Source organism: Molothrus ater, chromosome 21 (assembly GCF_012460135.2).
Source record: "Molothrus ater isolate BHLD 08-10-18 breed brown headed cowbird chromosome 21, BPBGC_Mater_1.1, whole genome shotgun sequence".
NCBI lineage: Eukaryota > Metazoa > Chordata > Aves > Passeriformes > Icteridae > Molothrus > Molothrus ater.
The window spans coordinates 10,013,379-10,030,731 of NC_050498.2; the positions used below are offsets into that span (position 1 = coordinate 10,013,379).

Consider the following 17,353-nt stretch of genomic DNA (forward strand, 5'->3'; position numbering starts at 1 on the left):
ACTGCAAAGCCTGATGAACATCCTTACTTCACCTCTGCAGGACAGTAACTGCAGGAACAGACATCCTCTAAGGACACAGGTGTTTGGTCCAAACACCTTTATCTCCCCAGACAGCTCAGGTTATTCTGACAGGTAGAACAAGATTGTGCAAATATGCAACAGTGATCTAATCAGCTGGAACAACAGCAGTATTTTAACTGGCACTACCTTTTAACAGCATCATTAAGGGCTCTCATTACTCTTTTATTAGAGGCTCACTCTATTTCTTATCAGATTACAGAATGAACATAACTCATGGCACTGATTTGATCTCCTGTTAAAGAGGATTACAGCTCTGCATTAGCTGGGATTGACATGGTTTGTAATTTGCTGTTGATACCAGGCTGGCAGTGTGACCCCTCCCCAGAGCCCCAGAGGGGAGGGCACCCATACATCATCATTAAACATGGCACCCAGGGCTCTGAGCAGCCCCAGGGAGCCTTCCTGCACCAGGGGCAGGCAGGACATGAGGGACACACTGCAGTTCCAGCTGGGGGTTTGAGGGTGGGGAGTGGATCCCATTCTATACAGGCTGGGTTTGTGTGACCGTGCTCACAGGGGTCCAGGATGAGGGAAGAGAGGAGGATCTGACTCCATGTTTCAGAAGGCTGATTTATTATTTTATGATATATATTAGGTTAAAACTATACTAAAAGAGTCGAAGAAAGGACTTCATCAGAAGGCTGGCTAAGAATAGAAAAAAGAAAGAATAATAACAAAGGTTTGTGGACTCTCTGTCCGAGCCAGCTGGGCTGTGATTGGCCATTAATCAGAAACAACCACATGAGCCCAATCCCAGATGCACCTGTTGCATTCCACAGCAGCAGATAACCTTTGGTTACAGTTTGTTCCTGAGGCCTCTCAGCTTCTCAGGAGGAAAAATCCTAAGGAAAGGCTTTTCCATAAGAAATGTCTGTGACAGGGTTGTGCCTCAGCAAGTGGATCCCGTTGGGGAGGAGGAATTTGCATCCTTTATGAGGCAGATCAGAGGAGGATCAGGGGCTCTGCTGGCACTGAGTCAAGCCAGGCAGTGTCCCCACGATGTGAGGTGGGAATCCCTTCCCTCAGTGCCCCATCCCAGGGCAGGAAATGCCCCCGTGCCTCCAGGGCCCTGCGTGGCACAGGAGCCTGCAGCCAGTGCTGCCCTGCAGCAGCAGAGTGGGGCCTGCTTGGGGGCCTGGATTCACAGCCACATTCTCCAGCTCAGGGAGCCTTGGATTAGAGCCTGAGCCTGGATCCAGGCAGGCCCTGTGCATTCTGTGCATTTCCCCAGTCAGCATTCTCCCTTCAGTGCAGTGGCTTTGTCACAGAGAGCCTTGCTGCAAGCAGAGGGGGGTACGTAGCAGGAAATCCTGGTATTAAAAGATTAATTTACTTATATGACATAGGAGTTTAATAAAAAAAAAAATTAAAAAAAGGTTGGTGAGATACCAGCCTTTAACTTGGCTCACTTTGTACTTGGGGTATTAAAACACCATGAGAGCAGATTAATGGAGGAATTTGGGCTCTGTGATTGTCAATCCAGGGTGTTGAGCACCACAGAATTCCTGGCAGGAAGCAAAGCCCTTCCTGCTGGGAGAACTGAGGCAGCAGCTCATGCTGCATGGCACACACCCCAGTGACCCTGCTGGTGTGAGGAAAATGCCTCCAGCTCTGTCCAGGCCCGGCCTGGGAGGGAGAATGTCCTGCTTGGGAAACAAGGGCAGGAGCAGGCATGGAGGGCAGGCTGGAACCAAAGGAACAACCTTACCCTGTGAGCCTCAGCCTGCTTGGGGCGATCTTGAGGCACCACAGCTTTGGAATCCCAGAATCCCAGACTGGGTTGGTTGGGAGAGAACTTCCAGTGCCACCCCTGCCAGGACAGGGCCCCCTCCCGCTGTCCCAGGCTGCTCCCAGCCCCAGTGCCCAACCTGGCCTTGACATTTCTTCTCCCTGTGCCTGATTTGATTCAGAATCCCCTCAATCCCCTCAGCCCGTGGCCTGGTGAGCCCTGGAGGTGCAGTGTGGCACCCATGGCCCTTCCCAGGGCTTTTGGAAGGGCTGGTGCTGCAGCAGGGGCTGCTCAGCTGCCAGGCTGGCTGTGACCCTGCTGCTGGCACTCCCTGCACTCCCCCGTCCCCCACAGCTGATGTTTGACATCCCTGGCAAACAGACAGGAGCCTCTGGTATGGAAATTTCCCTCTTAAAGGGAAAAAAAAATAAAATAACCTGAAAAAATAACCTGTTAAGGGCTGTGAGATGATTTGTCGTTCTTCCTTTGAGAGACAATTTGTCTTCTCCTGCATCAAATCTGTTATGGAGCAGGCAAGCTGTGAAAGGGGGAAATCGTCCTCGGAAGATGAGGAGCACCAAGAATGGTTCCCTCTGCACAGGGCACTTCCCAGAGCCTGCCCTGCTCAAATACCCATCCCAGGCAGCCTGGGAAGGCAGCATTTGATGGATTTCCTGGGGAAATGGGAGCAGCTGCAGCTCCCTGTGTTTGCTGCTTCTCTGCATCTCCTGTGCTTTGTGCTGCTGTGGAAATGGCACTGGCACCCAAATCAGGCTGGGAGAGGCTCCCCCTGTGCCCCATGAGTGTGGGAATGGGACTGGCACCAAAATCAGGCTGGGAGAGGCTCCCCCTGTGCCCCATGAGTGTGGGAATGGGACTGGCACCAAAATCAGGGTGGGAGAGGCTCCCCCTGTGCCCCATGAGTGTGGGAATGGGACTGGCACCAAAATCAGGCTGGGAGAGGCTCCCCCTGTGCCCCATGAGTGTGGGAATGGGACTGGCACCAAAATCAGGGTGGGAGAGGCTCCCCCTGTGCCCCATGAGTGTGCTCTGAGCCCAGGGCTGGGCAGGAGGTCAGTGGGTGCTGCTGGATGTTGGAATTCAGGAGGGCAGGGATGAACCAGGGCTGGCCATGCCTGGGGACCCTGCCCTGAGCTCCAGCTCTGCCGTCCCCCTCTGCTCAGCCCATCCAGCCCCTCCAGATGTGCCCTGTGCCCTTGCTTAGGGCCAGAACCAGCTCTGGGATGTTTCTGGAGCCTGGGGCTGCTCTCAGGGCACAGGCCAGAGGTCACTTGTCCCCTCCTGTAATTTAGTGGGGCCAAAAGCACCTGCAGGGCACAAAGGGCCCCATCCCTGCCTGGAGAGGCTGCAGGAGCCCTCTGGGAGCTGGGAGGGCCTTGGGAGCTGCCTGGCCAAGATTTATGGCCAGGATTGTGGGAAGAGGGTGAGTGTGACCTGGTGGGGCTGCAGCAGCCCCACAAACCCTTGAGCCCATCCCAGTGGGAATGCTGGAGCAGGGAATGTGTGCTGGCAGCTGTGGGGATGCCCAGCAGAGCTTTGGGGTTTGACTGGGAGCTGGGGCTGGCTCAGCTTTGAGTAGAAACTGGGGGTGAATAAATGGTTTCAGCCTGTTCTGCCTTCTGGTGGGAGCAGCAATTCCTGGGATTTGGGGCAGGTAAAACCCACTGGGCACCGAGCACACCCAGCTCCCCTGGAATTCCTCTTCATTTCATTTCATTTTTTAAGAGAAATGCTCGTTTTCATTGAGACATTTCAGGCTTCAGATTTGTTTTGTCTCCCTGGTACCTGCTCTGCTTGCTGGGCACTTGAATCTGAATTTCACTCCACTGGACAGAACATTCCACAGAAGGGAGCACGGGGATCAGCAGGTGCAGCTCTTCAGGGAATGATCCATCCTTGGATTGAACCCCAGATTTGGTGTTGGCAGCCCCTGCTCTGAGCCAGCCTCCCACACACACAGAGTTTTCCAAGGCAGCCATCAGCCAGCTTCAGTTTCCATCAGGAGTTGTGTTTTCCACAGGTGCTGCTGTTCCATCTTCTTTTCCAGTTTTTGTGAATTAAAAATTCATAGTTCCCAGTGGAGGATGGCAGTAGGAATGGGGGTTGCACTCATTTCAGTGCTGCTTGTGGCATATTCTAAATTATCTTTTTTTTTTTTTTTTTGGGTAGAAGAAGAGAAGAAGTAAAAGGTACTTGGGAAAAGGCAGAGAAATTGGTTGGAGGGTGTTTTTACTGAAGAGCACAGCAGTGACTGGAGCACTATTGCTATTTTAATAAAAAAAACACTCCCTAGAAACTGAATTTTCCCCCTTAATATTGTTCTTCTAAAATATAAATATATATTTATATTTTAATAAACATAAACACATTTAATTTAGTATTATATTTATAAAATATAATTATATGTTTTATAAACATAAATATATTTAACATAATATATTAATATATATTAAATTAAATATATAAATATATTTATATATTTTATAAATATTTTATAATCATTTATATTTTAAATCTATATATTTATAAAATATAAATATATTTATATAAAGTATAAAATGATAATATAAAGTATAAACATATTTATATTTATAATTTTTTTTAAATCTTTAAAAAGGCAATAACATGACTGAAATTCCACAGAACAGCCCAGCACTGGCTGCTCCCCTCCCATGTGCAGCACATGTTTGGTGTCCCCTTGGAGTGTTTGCTGCTGCTGCAGGGGGGCACAGCAGATTCCTGGGGATCTTCTGAGAGTTTTTGGGATTTATATTTTGATGCTTCATGGAGATTTATGAAATGTGCTATTAATATTCATCCAGGGCACTCCTTCCTCCCTGTTGTGCCTATAAAATGTCTGTGGTAGCTACACCTGGGGCTTGGAGGGGCAGGAACCACTCTCAGCCCCTGGGCTGGCTGTAGCTGCTTTTATTTCCATTTTTTTAACTGATCTTGCTGACCTGGAAGCAGCAGTGTCCAGGTGGGGAGGGCCATCCCCTGCCTCTGCAAGAGATGCAGAAATAATGAGGCCAAGGTACTTACACACACATGTTTTATGGCAAATGGCTGTGTGCTTCCTGATCATTTTTTCCAGAAACAGGTTTTATGATAATACAGTAAAAATATTAAATTAGAAAATGCCTCACTAAGGGTGATAAAACCTTACTACAGTGGAAATAGGTAATTATCCCCTCTGCAGCCTAAATGACAGTTTAAAAGAAATAAAAATGTTAGTGCTCATTACTTGCTTTTGTGGGTTGCAATAAAGGGTGAGTTCAGTTTTAATTCAGGGGAGACCCCTGTATGGGCCTGCTGTGGCTGGGGGTGGGAGCTGCGTTTGTTCACCTGCCCAGGTTATTCCCCAGCACTGGTGCCTCCCTCCCCTGGGCTGGAGTCCCCTTTGCCCAGCCCCAGGTAGCTCTGGCTGCCTCAGGCCTCTGCCTCCAGGCTGGTGTCTCCTATCTGTGGGTGGAGGAGAGAAATTTGATATTTTTTTAACCAAAATCCAAGTTCATTATGCATAGCCTTAAGGGGGCTGAAAGTATTAAAATCTGCACTTACCCTGGTGAATTGAAACACAGACAAGGTTAAACCTGGAGGATTGATGAGTTTTACTCTCTGCATGGTTAAATCCTGCTGAGGGGAGAGGCTGGAGAAGAAAGGGAGCCTGGCTGCTGAGGAGAGGGGGTGGAAAAGGGTTGGGGCATTTAACATTTGATTTTCAGGGTGAGATGTTTGCCCTGTGTTGGGGGTGCCTGGTTTCCCTCCTTCTCCTGTCTCTCTGCCAGGGTGTCTGTCCCTGCTGTGCCATTACCCAGAAGGATCCAAAACTGGGGTTTTGCTCCATCCCGTTCCTTTTGCCGTTCCTGGGAGGGTGAGGGAACCCCCCTGACCCCAAATCCTGCAGTTTCCACAGCCTGACAGTGCCAGCAAACATTGCTCTGCCAGCAAAGACAAATTCTTCCTTGAGATCTCCCCAGGCCCTGCTCGCTTGAGAAATGGCTGTTGATTTAAAATCTGTGGGATTGGAGCAGATTCTGCATCCATCCCCAAACTCCTGCACCCACAGGAGAGCATCAAACCCACAGAAACGAGGATAAAAACCCCAGGAATTCTCCTCCTGGGTTCTCCCCCACTGGAAAAGGCTGCAGAGCTGCACTTGTGGGGTTTGGCTGCTCATGAGGCCGACACAGAAGCTTTGCTCTCTTGGAGTCGTTCCCTGGGGTTCCCCAAAACGTGCACATTGGTTTGGAGCTCCCTCACATTCCTGGGGAGGGAAAAAGGAACGAATGTGGAAGGGAGCAGGGCCTGGAGAGCCTGGAGAGGGGACAAGGAACTCCCCAGATTTCCCCAGATCCCTTAGGGTGGTTTTGGGGAAGCTTTGAGGCTGTTCCCTGTGGGCAGGACAAAACTCTGTCTGTCCATCCTGCCCTGCTGGCCCTGAGATTTCATTCCTGCCCTTCCTCCTGGGGAGGTTTCTCTGCCATCACTGCCAGACATGGAATTCCTCCTTTGGAAGTGGCAGGGAACCCTCCCATGGAGGTGTCTGCAAGAGGCCCAGACCCAAATATTGCTGTGCTTGGAAGGGAAGATCCCTTTGTGTACCCAAATATTGCTGTGCTTGGAAGGGAAAATCCCTTTGTGTACCCAAATATTGCTGTGCTTGGAAGGGAAAATCCCATTGTGTACCCAAATATTGCTGTGCTTGGAAGGGAAAATCCCTTTGTGTACCCAAATATTGCTGTGCTTGGAAGGGAAAATCCCTTTGTGCACCCAAATATTGCTGTGCTTGGAAGGGAAGATCCCATTGTGCACCCAAATATTGCTGTGCTTGGAAGGGAAAATCCCTTTGTGCACCCAAATATTGCTGTGCTTGGAAGGGAAGATCCCATTGTGTACCCAACACTCCTCTCCACGTGTGCAGCCAAGAGGCTTTAGGAGCTGCAGGTAGAGAAAATCCAGCTCTTCCCTCCATCCCAGAACCCCTCCTTTCTCCCAGCTCACGTTCTCTGCTTCTAAAATTAAAGATAAATAACACCAGCCCAGTTTTCTTTTTTAATTTTGTTTTAAGGGAAATTTGCTCCTGTTATCAGAATTGCTGCACATGGGATATTAATTGGAATCTTGTTGCTGGGTCATTTTCATTGTTTTTCAAGTACTGTCCAAGAAAATGTATGAAAACTAAATTACAGCCCCACGTTGGCCGTGTGATTGAATCCTCCTCACGGCCTGAACATCCTATTAAAATATTCAATCTTGTTTTCTTACTTGAAGAGCCTGTCTGTAGAGGGCAAACTTATAGAAACCCTCATTCTCTGGAGATCCAATATCCAGGCACACTGGAATATTTCCATATTTCTGCCCTGCCTGGGACTGGGCTCACACCACTTCCCCCCTCTGCCTGTATTTATTAATAAAGATTCTCAAATGCATTTTTAATTACACCAGGCCTTTGCTATTGAAGGAGGGGAGGGTTTGTGGCAGCTTTTTGGGTCCATTTTCACCTTGGAAAGTGACTTTTCCCTCTCCCCTTTTTTCCCCAGGACGGAGCTGTTCCGGTCGCTGTTTGGAAAAGTCACAAAGGGAGAAGAAGCAGAGCAGAATTAGGGGCTGGATTGAGCTCCTGGTGTCCCAAAAGGGGCAGAAGCAGAGCAGAATTAGGAGCTGGGACTGAGCTCCTGTGTTCTCCTGCTGCTGCTGCCCTCAGCTGCTCCCTCTGGCAGCCCGGGAGCAGAATCTGTGCTCAGAATGACCCCAAGATGCCTTAGAAAGTCTCTTTTTCCCAGCCTGGCAGTGGAAGAAGGAGTCAGAATTCTTCTGTTCTGGTTTTCAAGGTTGTTTATTTTTCTGTTATCGATAAAATTCTTTCCCTGGCCTGCTGAGGTCTGTCCAGCAGGTCAGACAGAGGCACACTGACTGCCCTGAGGGTGGAGTTGTCTTTTATACTAAGAACTATGTGTATTTTATTTACAATAATTTTCCAATAACATTATTTACAGTAATTTTCCAATACCTATCACCTGTGTTAGACAGTGTGTTCCTACCTTAAACCAATCCAAAAGTGCCACCATCACCCAGAAGATGGAGGCCAGGAAAAAGCAGCAAGGACAAAACACTCCCAAATTCCTCCATCTTGGGACCCAGAGCCCCCATTCTAAAAACCCCAAAATTCTACTTTTTCACCCTGTGACAAACTATTATTCCACTTAACCTCTCCTGACTTGTAATTCTTCATCTAAAGGTGGTGATTTGCTCCATGGGTCAGAATCCAAGGCACGGGGGTCCTGGGCTGTGTGCCCAGGGCTCTGAGCCCCCTGGCAGGGCTGCAGCCATGCAGGGCAGCCCAGGAGCAGAGCCAGCTCTCTGCAGCCTCTCTTTGTCCCTAAAACCCTTTTGAAGGAGGTTTTTCCCTTCCCTTTCTGGCTGTGATGTTAAAGGGTAACACGAAGCACTTTCCATGTGATAACTTCTCGGTATTGTTGGAGGAGATAAGAGCCCAAGCAGCGCTATGGAATTCACTTATCAGCGTTCCAGCAGCCTCTGCCATCCCATCCCTGCCTCCACCTGGGCTGGGGACACGGGGACAGAGGGACAGGCAGGGACAGAAGGACAGAGAGGGACAGAGAGGGACAGAGAGGGACAGAGAGGGACAGGCGGCCTCGCTGCAGCACTGACCTTGCTGCAGGGGCAGCACTGGCTCGGCAGGAAAAGGGATTCACACAGTGCCTGGTGTGGGGATGCTGCAGGAAAAGGGCAGGAAAAGGGATTCACACGGTGCCTGGTGTGGGGATGCTGCCGGAAAAGGGATTCACACAGGGCCTGGTGTGGGGATGCTGCAGGAACAGGGGCCCTGCCTGGTGTGCAGTGCTGCAGGAAAAGGGGCCCTGCCTGGTGTGCAGTGCTGCAGGAAAAGGGCAGGAAAAGGGATTCACACAGTGCCTGGTGTGGGGATGCTGCAGGAAAAGGGCAAAGGGATTCACACAGGGCCTGGTGTGCAGTGCTGCAGGAACAGGGGCCCTGCCTGGTGTGCAGTGCTGCTGGCAAAGGGCAGCCCCCCAGGAGCAGCCCCGAGGGGCTCTGGCGTGGTGGTGGGACAGCAGGAGCAGGGGGACAGCGCCTCCCCAAAACATCCAACAGGTTTGTTTGGAGCTGCTTTACCCGCAGTGGCCCCAGGTGATGGTGTCCAGCACGGGCACAGCTCCCTGGGCACACAGAAAGGACCAGGGCGATTTCCACCAAGTTTCCCTCGTGCTGCCACTTTAACAGCAACTGAGATCTTCCCTTTACCCCCCCCCCCCATCAGAATATTAATTCTTTATTAATTCATGATCCAGCTGCTAATTAGTACCTCCACAAATGGGCATTGCACCTTAGCAGAGCACTCGGAGGTGTTTTGGGGACTGGGCTGTGCAGAGGGAGGGACAGAGGGTTGTGTTTAATCCTCTCCCCCCAACCCCGCCACAGCGAAGAATTTCAACTTTCAGACAAACAACTTCATTTACAAGTGTGTCTCTAATTAGCTGCAGAATTAGTAAAGCAGAGTTTTCCCCCCATAGATCGGCCAAAGCCCCGGGGGAGGCTCTGGAATGGAGAGAATCGCATTTCCAATTATTTTGTTGAATTGCTAATTTAGTTATTGTGCCTGGCGTAATTGTGATGGGTATTGGGTGTGCAATTCAATTTGTTTTAAATATTTGTGGGAAGGCTGATCAGTAATGGAGCTGACCTATTTCATGGCCCAAATTGAGAGAAGAGACTAAAACAAAAAACAGCTACAAAGCCCCAGTTTGTCTCAGTTTTTATTTTGATGTCTCTCATCCCTCTTAAGACTGTTGATGCAACAAAAGGTTTACATTAAAAGATGATGGCACTTTGATCTTGGGCTTTGGAGAGCTTACAGCTTTGGTATGTCTTTTCTTGGCATTTTAATATGGAGATATTTTAGGCTAAAGAGTTTTAAATGTGATGCTGGAGTTCAGTAGGGTCTGTCCCCTCACCACCCCCCAGATTTTAACTGTTGTGATTCTGGTTTGAGAAATGTGAAAAATCAACTGCTGGGGTTGTGGTGGCTCATGTGAGCACATTTAAATCTCACCTTTCATGGGGACACCTCCAAAGGGTGTTTGTGGATCAGCTCCCAGGGACCTTTAGCCAAAGTCCTGCTGGACCTTTCCTACTGAGCAGGGCACAGAATGAGGCTGGAAAAGGTCTCCAAGATCATCCAGTCCAGCCATCCCTGCCCACAAAAACAGCCCTGGAAGAGGGTCCCAAAGTTCTCCCACCTCAGCAGCAGTCACTGGGGTTCGGGGTTTTTTCCCTGTCTCCATGGACTGTGATGCTGAAGATGACAATGGAGGATGGGAATGGGGAGTGGCCGCCACCAGGCTTGGGGACACCTGGGGGGACCCGGGATGGGGCAGAGCTGGGGGATGAGCTGGGACCCCACAGAACCCAACCCTCTCTGCAGTCCTGGCCTCAGGCAAAGCTCAGCTCCCCCAGGCCAGGGGTGACAGATTGCACTGGCAGCAGCAGCAGCTCTGTAATTCATTCTTTTTATTAAAAGAAATTGAGGTAAGTGAAATTCTTCAGCACCAGCGAGAACCGTTCGTACCCAGGGGGCTCCCCCCACCCGGTGACCCCCCCACACCCCTGGGGACATCCCAGGTGCTGCTGCCACAGGGCCCAGCAGGCCCAGAGCCCCCGGGGCACTGCCAGACCCCGGTGCCACCCAACAGATTTTTCTGGAGCTGCTTCACCCCCAGATGAAGCGAGGCCCGAGCCGGTGCTGTAACACTGAAATGGGGGGGCTGTGGCAGGGTGGGCACGGGGACCCCTCCCACTGCACCTGCAGATGCCCTGGGAAAGGGACTCTGGTGACACCACCGTGGGGACAGGGAGGACCCCACGAGTCCCGGTCCTGCCTGGCTGACACATTCTCTGTCTGTGTGTCCTGCTGCAGCCCACCCTGGCGTAAGCAAAAGCATCTTTGGGGCTTGTTCAGGGGGCTCTAGTGGAAAAAAAAATCTCTTAAATCAAATTAGGGTTCTTAACTATTAAGAAAAAGCAAATCCTGCAGGTGGCCGAGCTCTGCTGGCCACGGGCAGGGGAGCAGCGACCCCGGGCTGGCACCTCCAGTCACTGGCAGCACAGGCAGAAGGGCTGCATTGCACTTCAGGAGGAAACAGGGACAGGTGAGAGGCACTGGCAGCATCATTGATTAATTCTCTCCTCAAACAGCCCTCCTGATGTACCACACTTCTGACCTACAGCCCTTCCTGCTGGACTAAAGGAGGGGCTGTAAAATCTGAAATTCTTCCAGGACCATCACTGGTGAGCCCGGGAGAGCCCAGCCCAGCCCCGTGCTGGAGCTGTGTGTGAGGGGTGGGCTCTGCTTCCCTCCAGCACTGCAGCTTCTCTGAGCTTTTGTTACATAAAAAACACGTAGAAAGAAGTTGGGGATCTGGGCTGGCCTGGGGGGACCTGAGCAGCTGCCGCCCCTTCCTGCACTCAGCTGCCACCCGCTTCTTCCTGACCATTCCCATGAGATACCAAACCCAACATTTTTTCACATTCCCAGGAAAGAGTGGCCCCTCCCCAGCCCAGGCAGCTCTGGGGCAGGGCAGGATGATGGAGAAAAGCTCTCCTCAGATCCTCAGACCGAGATTTCCTTCTGCAGTTCCAGCCCCACTGGGGGATTTGGCTCTGTCCTTTCTCCTGCCTCACCTCAGCTGCCTGGAGCTGCCTCCTGCTGCCCTCAGGAAGGGATGAGCACTCCCCACCCGCCAGAAAACACCAGGGGAGGGAGAGCAGAAATGCTGAGCAGCTGCACTTTGGTCTCTTGTGCCTCCTCCCAGAAGGACCTTTCACAAAATTCACAGCCTGCTCTAAAGGAATTGGGCACAAAGGCAAAGCCACAGGGGTTCAGCCCCCAAATTCCTGCCCCCTAAAACCCTTCAGAGCCCTGGGGAGCCCGGGAGCCTCCTGGGGGCACGGCCACAGCAGCTAAAGGCTGGTTTTCCTTTATCTAGGAGACAAGACAGACGTGGGACACACAAATCAAATCACCACTGACAGAGGGTGACACACAAATCACCGGTGACAGAGCCGGGGGCTGCGGGGAGGGGACAGGGGGACATTGGCACTTGTCAGCACGGAGCTGCTGCTGCCGGGCACGGGGAGCAGGGGAGGGAGGGCAGGGGGTCCCTGCAGGGGCAGGGTGTCCCTGGAAGGACAGGGGCGTCCCTGGAGGGACAGGGGTGTCCCTGCAGGCCCTGCCACGCCAAGGCCTCGCGGTTCCGGAGCGCCCAGCCCCGCTCTGATCAATAAATAAGGTACAGGAGGACGGCTCCGTTCCGCTCGTGTTTGTACGTTTGCCTCGTGTCCCTGGCCACAGGAAACGCTCCCTCTGGCCAGCCTGGTCTGGAACAATCAAACTGTCCCTGCAGCAGCGCTCCCGGAGCCTCCCCGAGCAGACAAAGGGCAGTTCCCGCCCCGGGCAGGGCCAGGAGCAGCCCGGGCTCTTACGTGGAGGAGGGAGAGTCCATTGTGGAGAGGATCCGCACGACCTCGGCCCGCTGCGTGGGGGAGATGTGCTGGGTCATGTGCACGATGGAATCCATGGCAACCTCGGGATTGGCCTGGACCAGGCTGTGAAGAGCAGAGAGGGCAGAGAGTGAGGCAGCTCCGGAGCTCCCAGCAGGGATTCCAGGGGGCTGTGAGTGGGCCGGGAGCAGCCGGGAGCTTCCTCAGGACACTCGTGCCCCACGGGGAGGGCAGGAGCTCTGGAGCCAGCCCCGAGCCCAGCCAGGCCCCCTCCCTGCTCACCTCCTGATCTGCTTGAGCACATAATCCCTGGAGATGTATTTGATGTTCTCCTCCACCACCGAGCGAACGCCCTCCTCCTCCGTCAGCTGCTTCTCCAGCCACTCCACCAGGTCCTTGTTGCTGTCCCACAGGTAGGCCTGCCAAAATGCCACAGCTCAGCCTGCACCCAGCCCTGCCCACTGCCCAGATTCACCCCACACATCTGGCTGGGCACCCCCACAAACACACCTGACTTTCAGCACAAGGTCAAACATTATCCATTTCGTTTGCATCCTGCCATGAATGTGATGGAAGGGGACCAAGGAGGTGCTTGGTCAGTGCTGCAGGGAACAAGCTGCAGCTGTCCCAGATAAATCCCAGTTTCCCTGGTTATCAGCTCCCCAAATTCTGGTGGAACATGGCTGACCTGACATGCAGCTGCTCCAGGGATTCTCCCAGTGCTAAACCTGTGAGTCCCCATCGCCTCCAGCCTGCCCATGCTGGTGGCCCCAGCACTGCTGGGACCCCTGCTCCAGCTCAGCAGAGCAGGTTGGAGTGTCTGGACCCTCAGCCACAACCCCCTTTGTGCCTTTCACAAGATCATTTCACCTGATATTTGCTAGATAGTTGGCTGTGTAATAACTCAGGAGAGTGTGAGCCCCTAACAGCCTTCTCTCCTCTCCTCTCATTTTCTTTACAAATCATTTAAGAATCGTTTTGTTAATGGTTTCCGGAAAAGCAAGTACTGCCATTAGCACTCATTCATATTTATGTCATTTTATTTGGGTAATTAAACACAAAGCTCCTCATTTAAAGGTGCACTATCCTTCTCTGTTATCACTAACCAAGTCAAAGGCAGAATGACAATGAGCTGGGGGTGCTGACACCGTGGTGGCACCTCCCGAGCCAGACCTCTGGGACACAGAGCCAGGAGTCCCAGAGTCCTTGGGGCTGGACAAACCGCTGAGGTCACCGAGTCCAGCCACTCCCCACACTGCCAAGGCCACCACTGACCGTGTCCCCAAGTGCCACATCCACAGGGATTTTAAATCCCTCCAGGGATGGGCACTCAGCACTGCCCTGGGCAGCTGGGCCAGGGCTGGGCAGCCCTTCCCAGGGAGGAATTTCCATGCAGGAATTTCCTTCCCAAGGAGGAATTTCCCTTCCCAAGGAGGAATTTCCTTTTCCATGGAGGATTTTCCTTTTCCATGGAGGATTTTCCTTCCCAAGGAAATTTCCTTCCCAGTTTCCAGCCCTGGATCTCCCCTGGCCCAGCCTGAGGCTGTTCCCTCTCCTCTGTCCCTGTTCCCTGGCTGTCCCCTCCTGTCAGGAGCTGTGCAGAGGGGACACCTTCCCCTATCCCAGGCTGCTCCCAGCCCTGTCCAGCCTGGCCTTGGGCACTGCCAGGGATCCAGGGGCAGCCCCAGCTGCTCTGGGCACCCTGTGCCAGGGCCTGCCCACCCTCCCAGGGAGGAATTTTGGTGTCAGAGCCCATCCCAGCCCCTGACACACTTCAGAAACCCCAGGATGATTTTATTTCCTTTCACACGATGCCTCTGATTGTCTCAGCCCGGTGATGTCACTTCAAGATTTTGCTTATTTCATTGTTTTTCTCCTTATGATGATTTGAAACTCGGAGTTTTGCTCCCTGCCTGTGCCCCTGCCAGGCAGCAAACAGCCCCTGCATACAAAGGCAGGTTCCAGGGAAGGGGGGAAAGCCCAGCCCGGGAAGCTGCAGCACAGCCCCAGACCTGAGGAAAGCTCCATTTACCCAAGAATCCCAAAGCTTTTCGTTTAGGAGAATATTTAATACTCTTATTAATCATTTTTAATCCGTTTGCTTTTAATTAAGAAACAGCATGATGCTTCCCTATCAACATATGCCAGGGAGCAGATTAATTGTGGCTTAAGATAACTCTCCTTGATTGGTGTAATGTATTAGCTAACGAGCTGCCTGCTTTTGGAGAGCTCAGGCTCTACCTTGGAAAGGCTGCTGCCCTCCAGAGAACATTCCCCCCTTCCCTGGAACCCCTGGGTGCTGGGGACTTCAAAAACAGAACAAAAAAAAAAATAGAATTAAAAAATAAAACACTGAAATAAAACAGAATTTTTAAAAAGAAAGTAAAATAAATAAAATTAAAAAAAAAATAAAGTAAAATAAGTAAAGTAACAAATTAAAATAAAGTAACACAAAGTAAAATAAAATGAAACAAATAAAGAAAGAAAATAAATAAAATTAAATAATGTAATATAATAAAGGAAAATTAAATAAATACATAAAATTAAGCAATATAAATAAAATTAAATAAAACAGAATAGAATAAAAGAGAAAAAAAGATAGAAAAATAGAATAAAATAGAAAAAATAGAAAAATAGAATAAAAGAGAAAAAATAGAAAAACAAAATAGAATACAATAGAAAAAATAGAAAAACAAAACAGAATACAATAGAATAAAAAAGAATCGAATAAAGTAGACTAAAATAGAATAGAATAAAATAAATAAAATAAAAAGAATAAAATAGAATAAAAAAGAATAAAATAGAATAACATAAAATAAAATAGAATAAAATAGAATAAAATAAAATAGAATAAAATAAAATAGAATAAAATAAACTGAAATAAAATAAAATAAAATAAAATAAAATAAAATATAAAATAAAAAGAATAAAATAAAATAAAATAAAGTAAAATAAAATAAAATAAAATAAATAATAAAATTAAAAGAATAAAATAAAATAAAATAAAGTAAAATAAAATAAAATAAAACAAAATAAAATAAAATAAAATAATAAAATAAACTGAGATTGGAGGCTTGTGACCAAACCAAGCCCAGAGCAGCTCCCTGCCGTTCCTTCAGAGCCTGCAGGTTGAGCAGCACCCTGGCAGGAATGGCCGTGGTCCCTGCTGTCCCTGGTGCCACCAGCCCACACTGACCTTGACCGTGCCCTCCACCTCGACGAACCAGCGGCGCAGCATGGCCTGGATCTGCCCGTCCGTCAGCTCGGGGTTGGCCTCGTGGATTTTGCTCTTCACGGCCTCCTCCAGCAGCAGCCGCCGCAGCCGCCAGTAGAAAAACGTCCGGGAGGTTTTCCAGTCCAGGACATCCTGCCCGGGGCACGGGGACAGCGGTGAGGGACAGCAGGAACAGACACAGACACGGCTCATTCCCAAATTAAACCCGGGCTGGGACCCCTTCTGTCCCCTGGCACGAGAGGGAGATCCCCCAGGGATCCCACCAGGAGCTGCACAGGGCCATGGAGGGTCTGCTCCAGCCCCATCCCCAGGAAACTGTGGGACACCAGGAGCTGTCCATGGTGATGGAGGGTCTGCTCCAGCCCCATCCCCAGGGAAGCTGTGGGACACCAGGAGCTGCACAGGATAATGGAGGGTCTGCTCCAGCCCCATCCCCAGGGAAGCTGTGGGACACCAGGAGCTGCACAGGGCCATGGAGGGTCTGCTCCAGCCCTGTCCCCAGGGAAGCTGTGGGACACCAGGAGCTCCACAGGGCCATGGAGGGTCTGGCTCCAGCCCCATCCCCAGGGAAGCTGTGGGACACTCACAGTTATGGCCCCTTTCTCCTGCATCCTGCCGGGGGTGTCGTGCAGGTCAGCGAACTGCATGGCCACCTGCTGGTAGATGGGCACCAGGAACTCCTCCCTCTCCTTCAGCTTGGCCTCCAGCTCCTTCCTGTCAGCCGGGCTCAGCTCGGGGGTGCCTGAAACCACACACAGAGATCAGAACCTGGGGGAGCTTGGGGTGCTCAAACCACACACAGATCAGACCCTGGGGGTGCTCAGGGTACCCAAAACCACACACAGATCAGACCCTGGGGGTGCCTGAAACCACACACAGCTCAGGGGTCACAGATCACACCCTGGGGAAGCTCAGGGGTGCAGTTCCAGGCAGTCCAGCACTTGGAAAAGCCAAAGGACAAGCCTTGGAGCATCAGCTCCCAGCAGTGCCCAGCAAATCTCTGCTCCAGCCCAGATTTTGTGCCACAGAGACTCTGGCAAGGGCTCTGAGGGTGTTTTCACCATGGAAACTCTGTTCCATTTAAATGCCAACCATCTAAGCCATCAATTAAGTGACATTTACAGGACTTACTCCTAAAAGAGAATAATGTCCCAACACTGCTGTTCATTTAGCAAGAAACACAGACCATGGCACTCCACCTTCACCACTGCAAGCTCTCCCTTAGCCCACTCCAGGGGCTCTGCAATCCCAGCAGGAAGCCAGAGCACCCCCAAGCCAACAAACCCAGCTTAAACCAGTGGGCAGAAGCTTTACAGAAACCCCAGGAGGGACCAGCTTCACCCAGTGCACGATCCAAGGCTCGAATTCACTGCCCAAACAGGCTCACAGAGGGGGATCAGACAAATCCATGCAGGGAGATTCCAGCAGAGGCTCCTGAGCATGAAGAGCAGATATTAACCTGTGCTCAGGAAGCCTCTAAACCACAGCTGGGAGCTGAGACAGCATCCTGGGGGCTCCATCCCGGGATGCTGCTGCTCCTTCCACGCCTCATTCCCACAGGCACAATAATCCAAGGCTGCTGGACCAAAGGGAGGAGCTCCCCAGTGGCCTGAGCACCCCAGGGCCTGCTCACACACCCCATAGATGTTATTATTCCAGTGCCTGCTCACACACCCCATATGTGTATTTTTCCAAGGCACAAGCCCTCCAGACAGAGATCCTTCCCAGGGAAGGAATGTTTTCCC

General features: G+C 51.0%; 2 protein-coding genes across 4 annotated transcripts in view; one reads left to right on the forward strand and one right to left on the reverse strand.

The window, feature by feature from the left end:
- AATF (apoptosis antagonizing transcription factor) overlaps positions 1 to 9,707 on the forward strand; it is a 40,647-nt gene extending 30,940 nt beyond the window's left edge. Inside the window, exon 12 of the mRNA XM_036395350.2 lies at positions 7,375 to 9,707. Within this exon, the coding sequence (XP_036251243.1) occupies positions 7,375 to 7,438 (64 nt within the window). The 3' untranslated portion in view covers positions 7,439 to 9,707. The remainder of the gene's footprint in view (positions 1 to 7,374) is intronic.
- Positions 9,708 to 10,367: 660 nt separating this feature from the next.
- Positions 10,368 to 17,353, reverse strand: part of ACACA (acetyl-CoA carboxylase alpha) — a 106,086-nt gene continuing 99,100 nt past the window's right edge. For all 3 annotated transcript variants that reach the window (XM_036394909.2, XM_054517007.1, XM_036394908.2), the window contains 4 exons: positions 16,196 to 16,350; positions 15,570 to 15,740; positions 12,656 to 12,792; positions 10,368 to 12,478 (listed from right to left, as the gene is read on the reverse strand). In XM_036394909.2, coding sequence (XP_036250802.1) covers positions 12,352 to 12,478; positions 12,656 to 12,792; positions 15,570 to 15,740; positions 16,196 to 16,350 — 590 coding nt within the window. In that variant the 3' untranslated portion in view covers positions 10,368 to 12,351. The remainder of the gene's footprint in view (positions 12,479 to 12,655; positions 12,793 to 15,569; positions 15,741 to 16,195; positions 16,351 to 17,353) is intronic.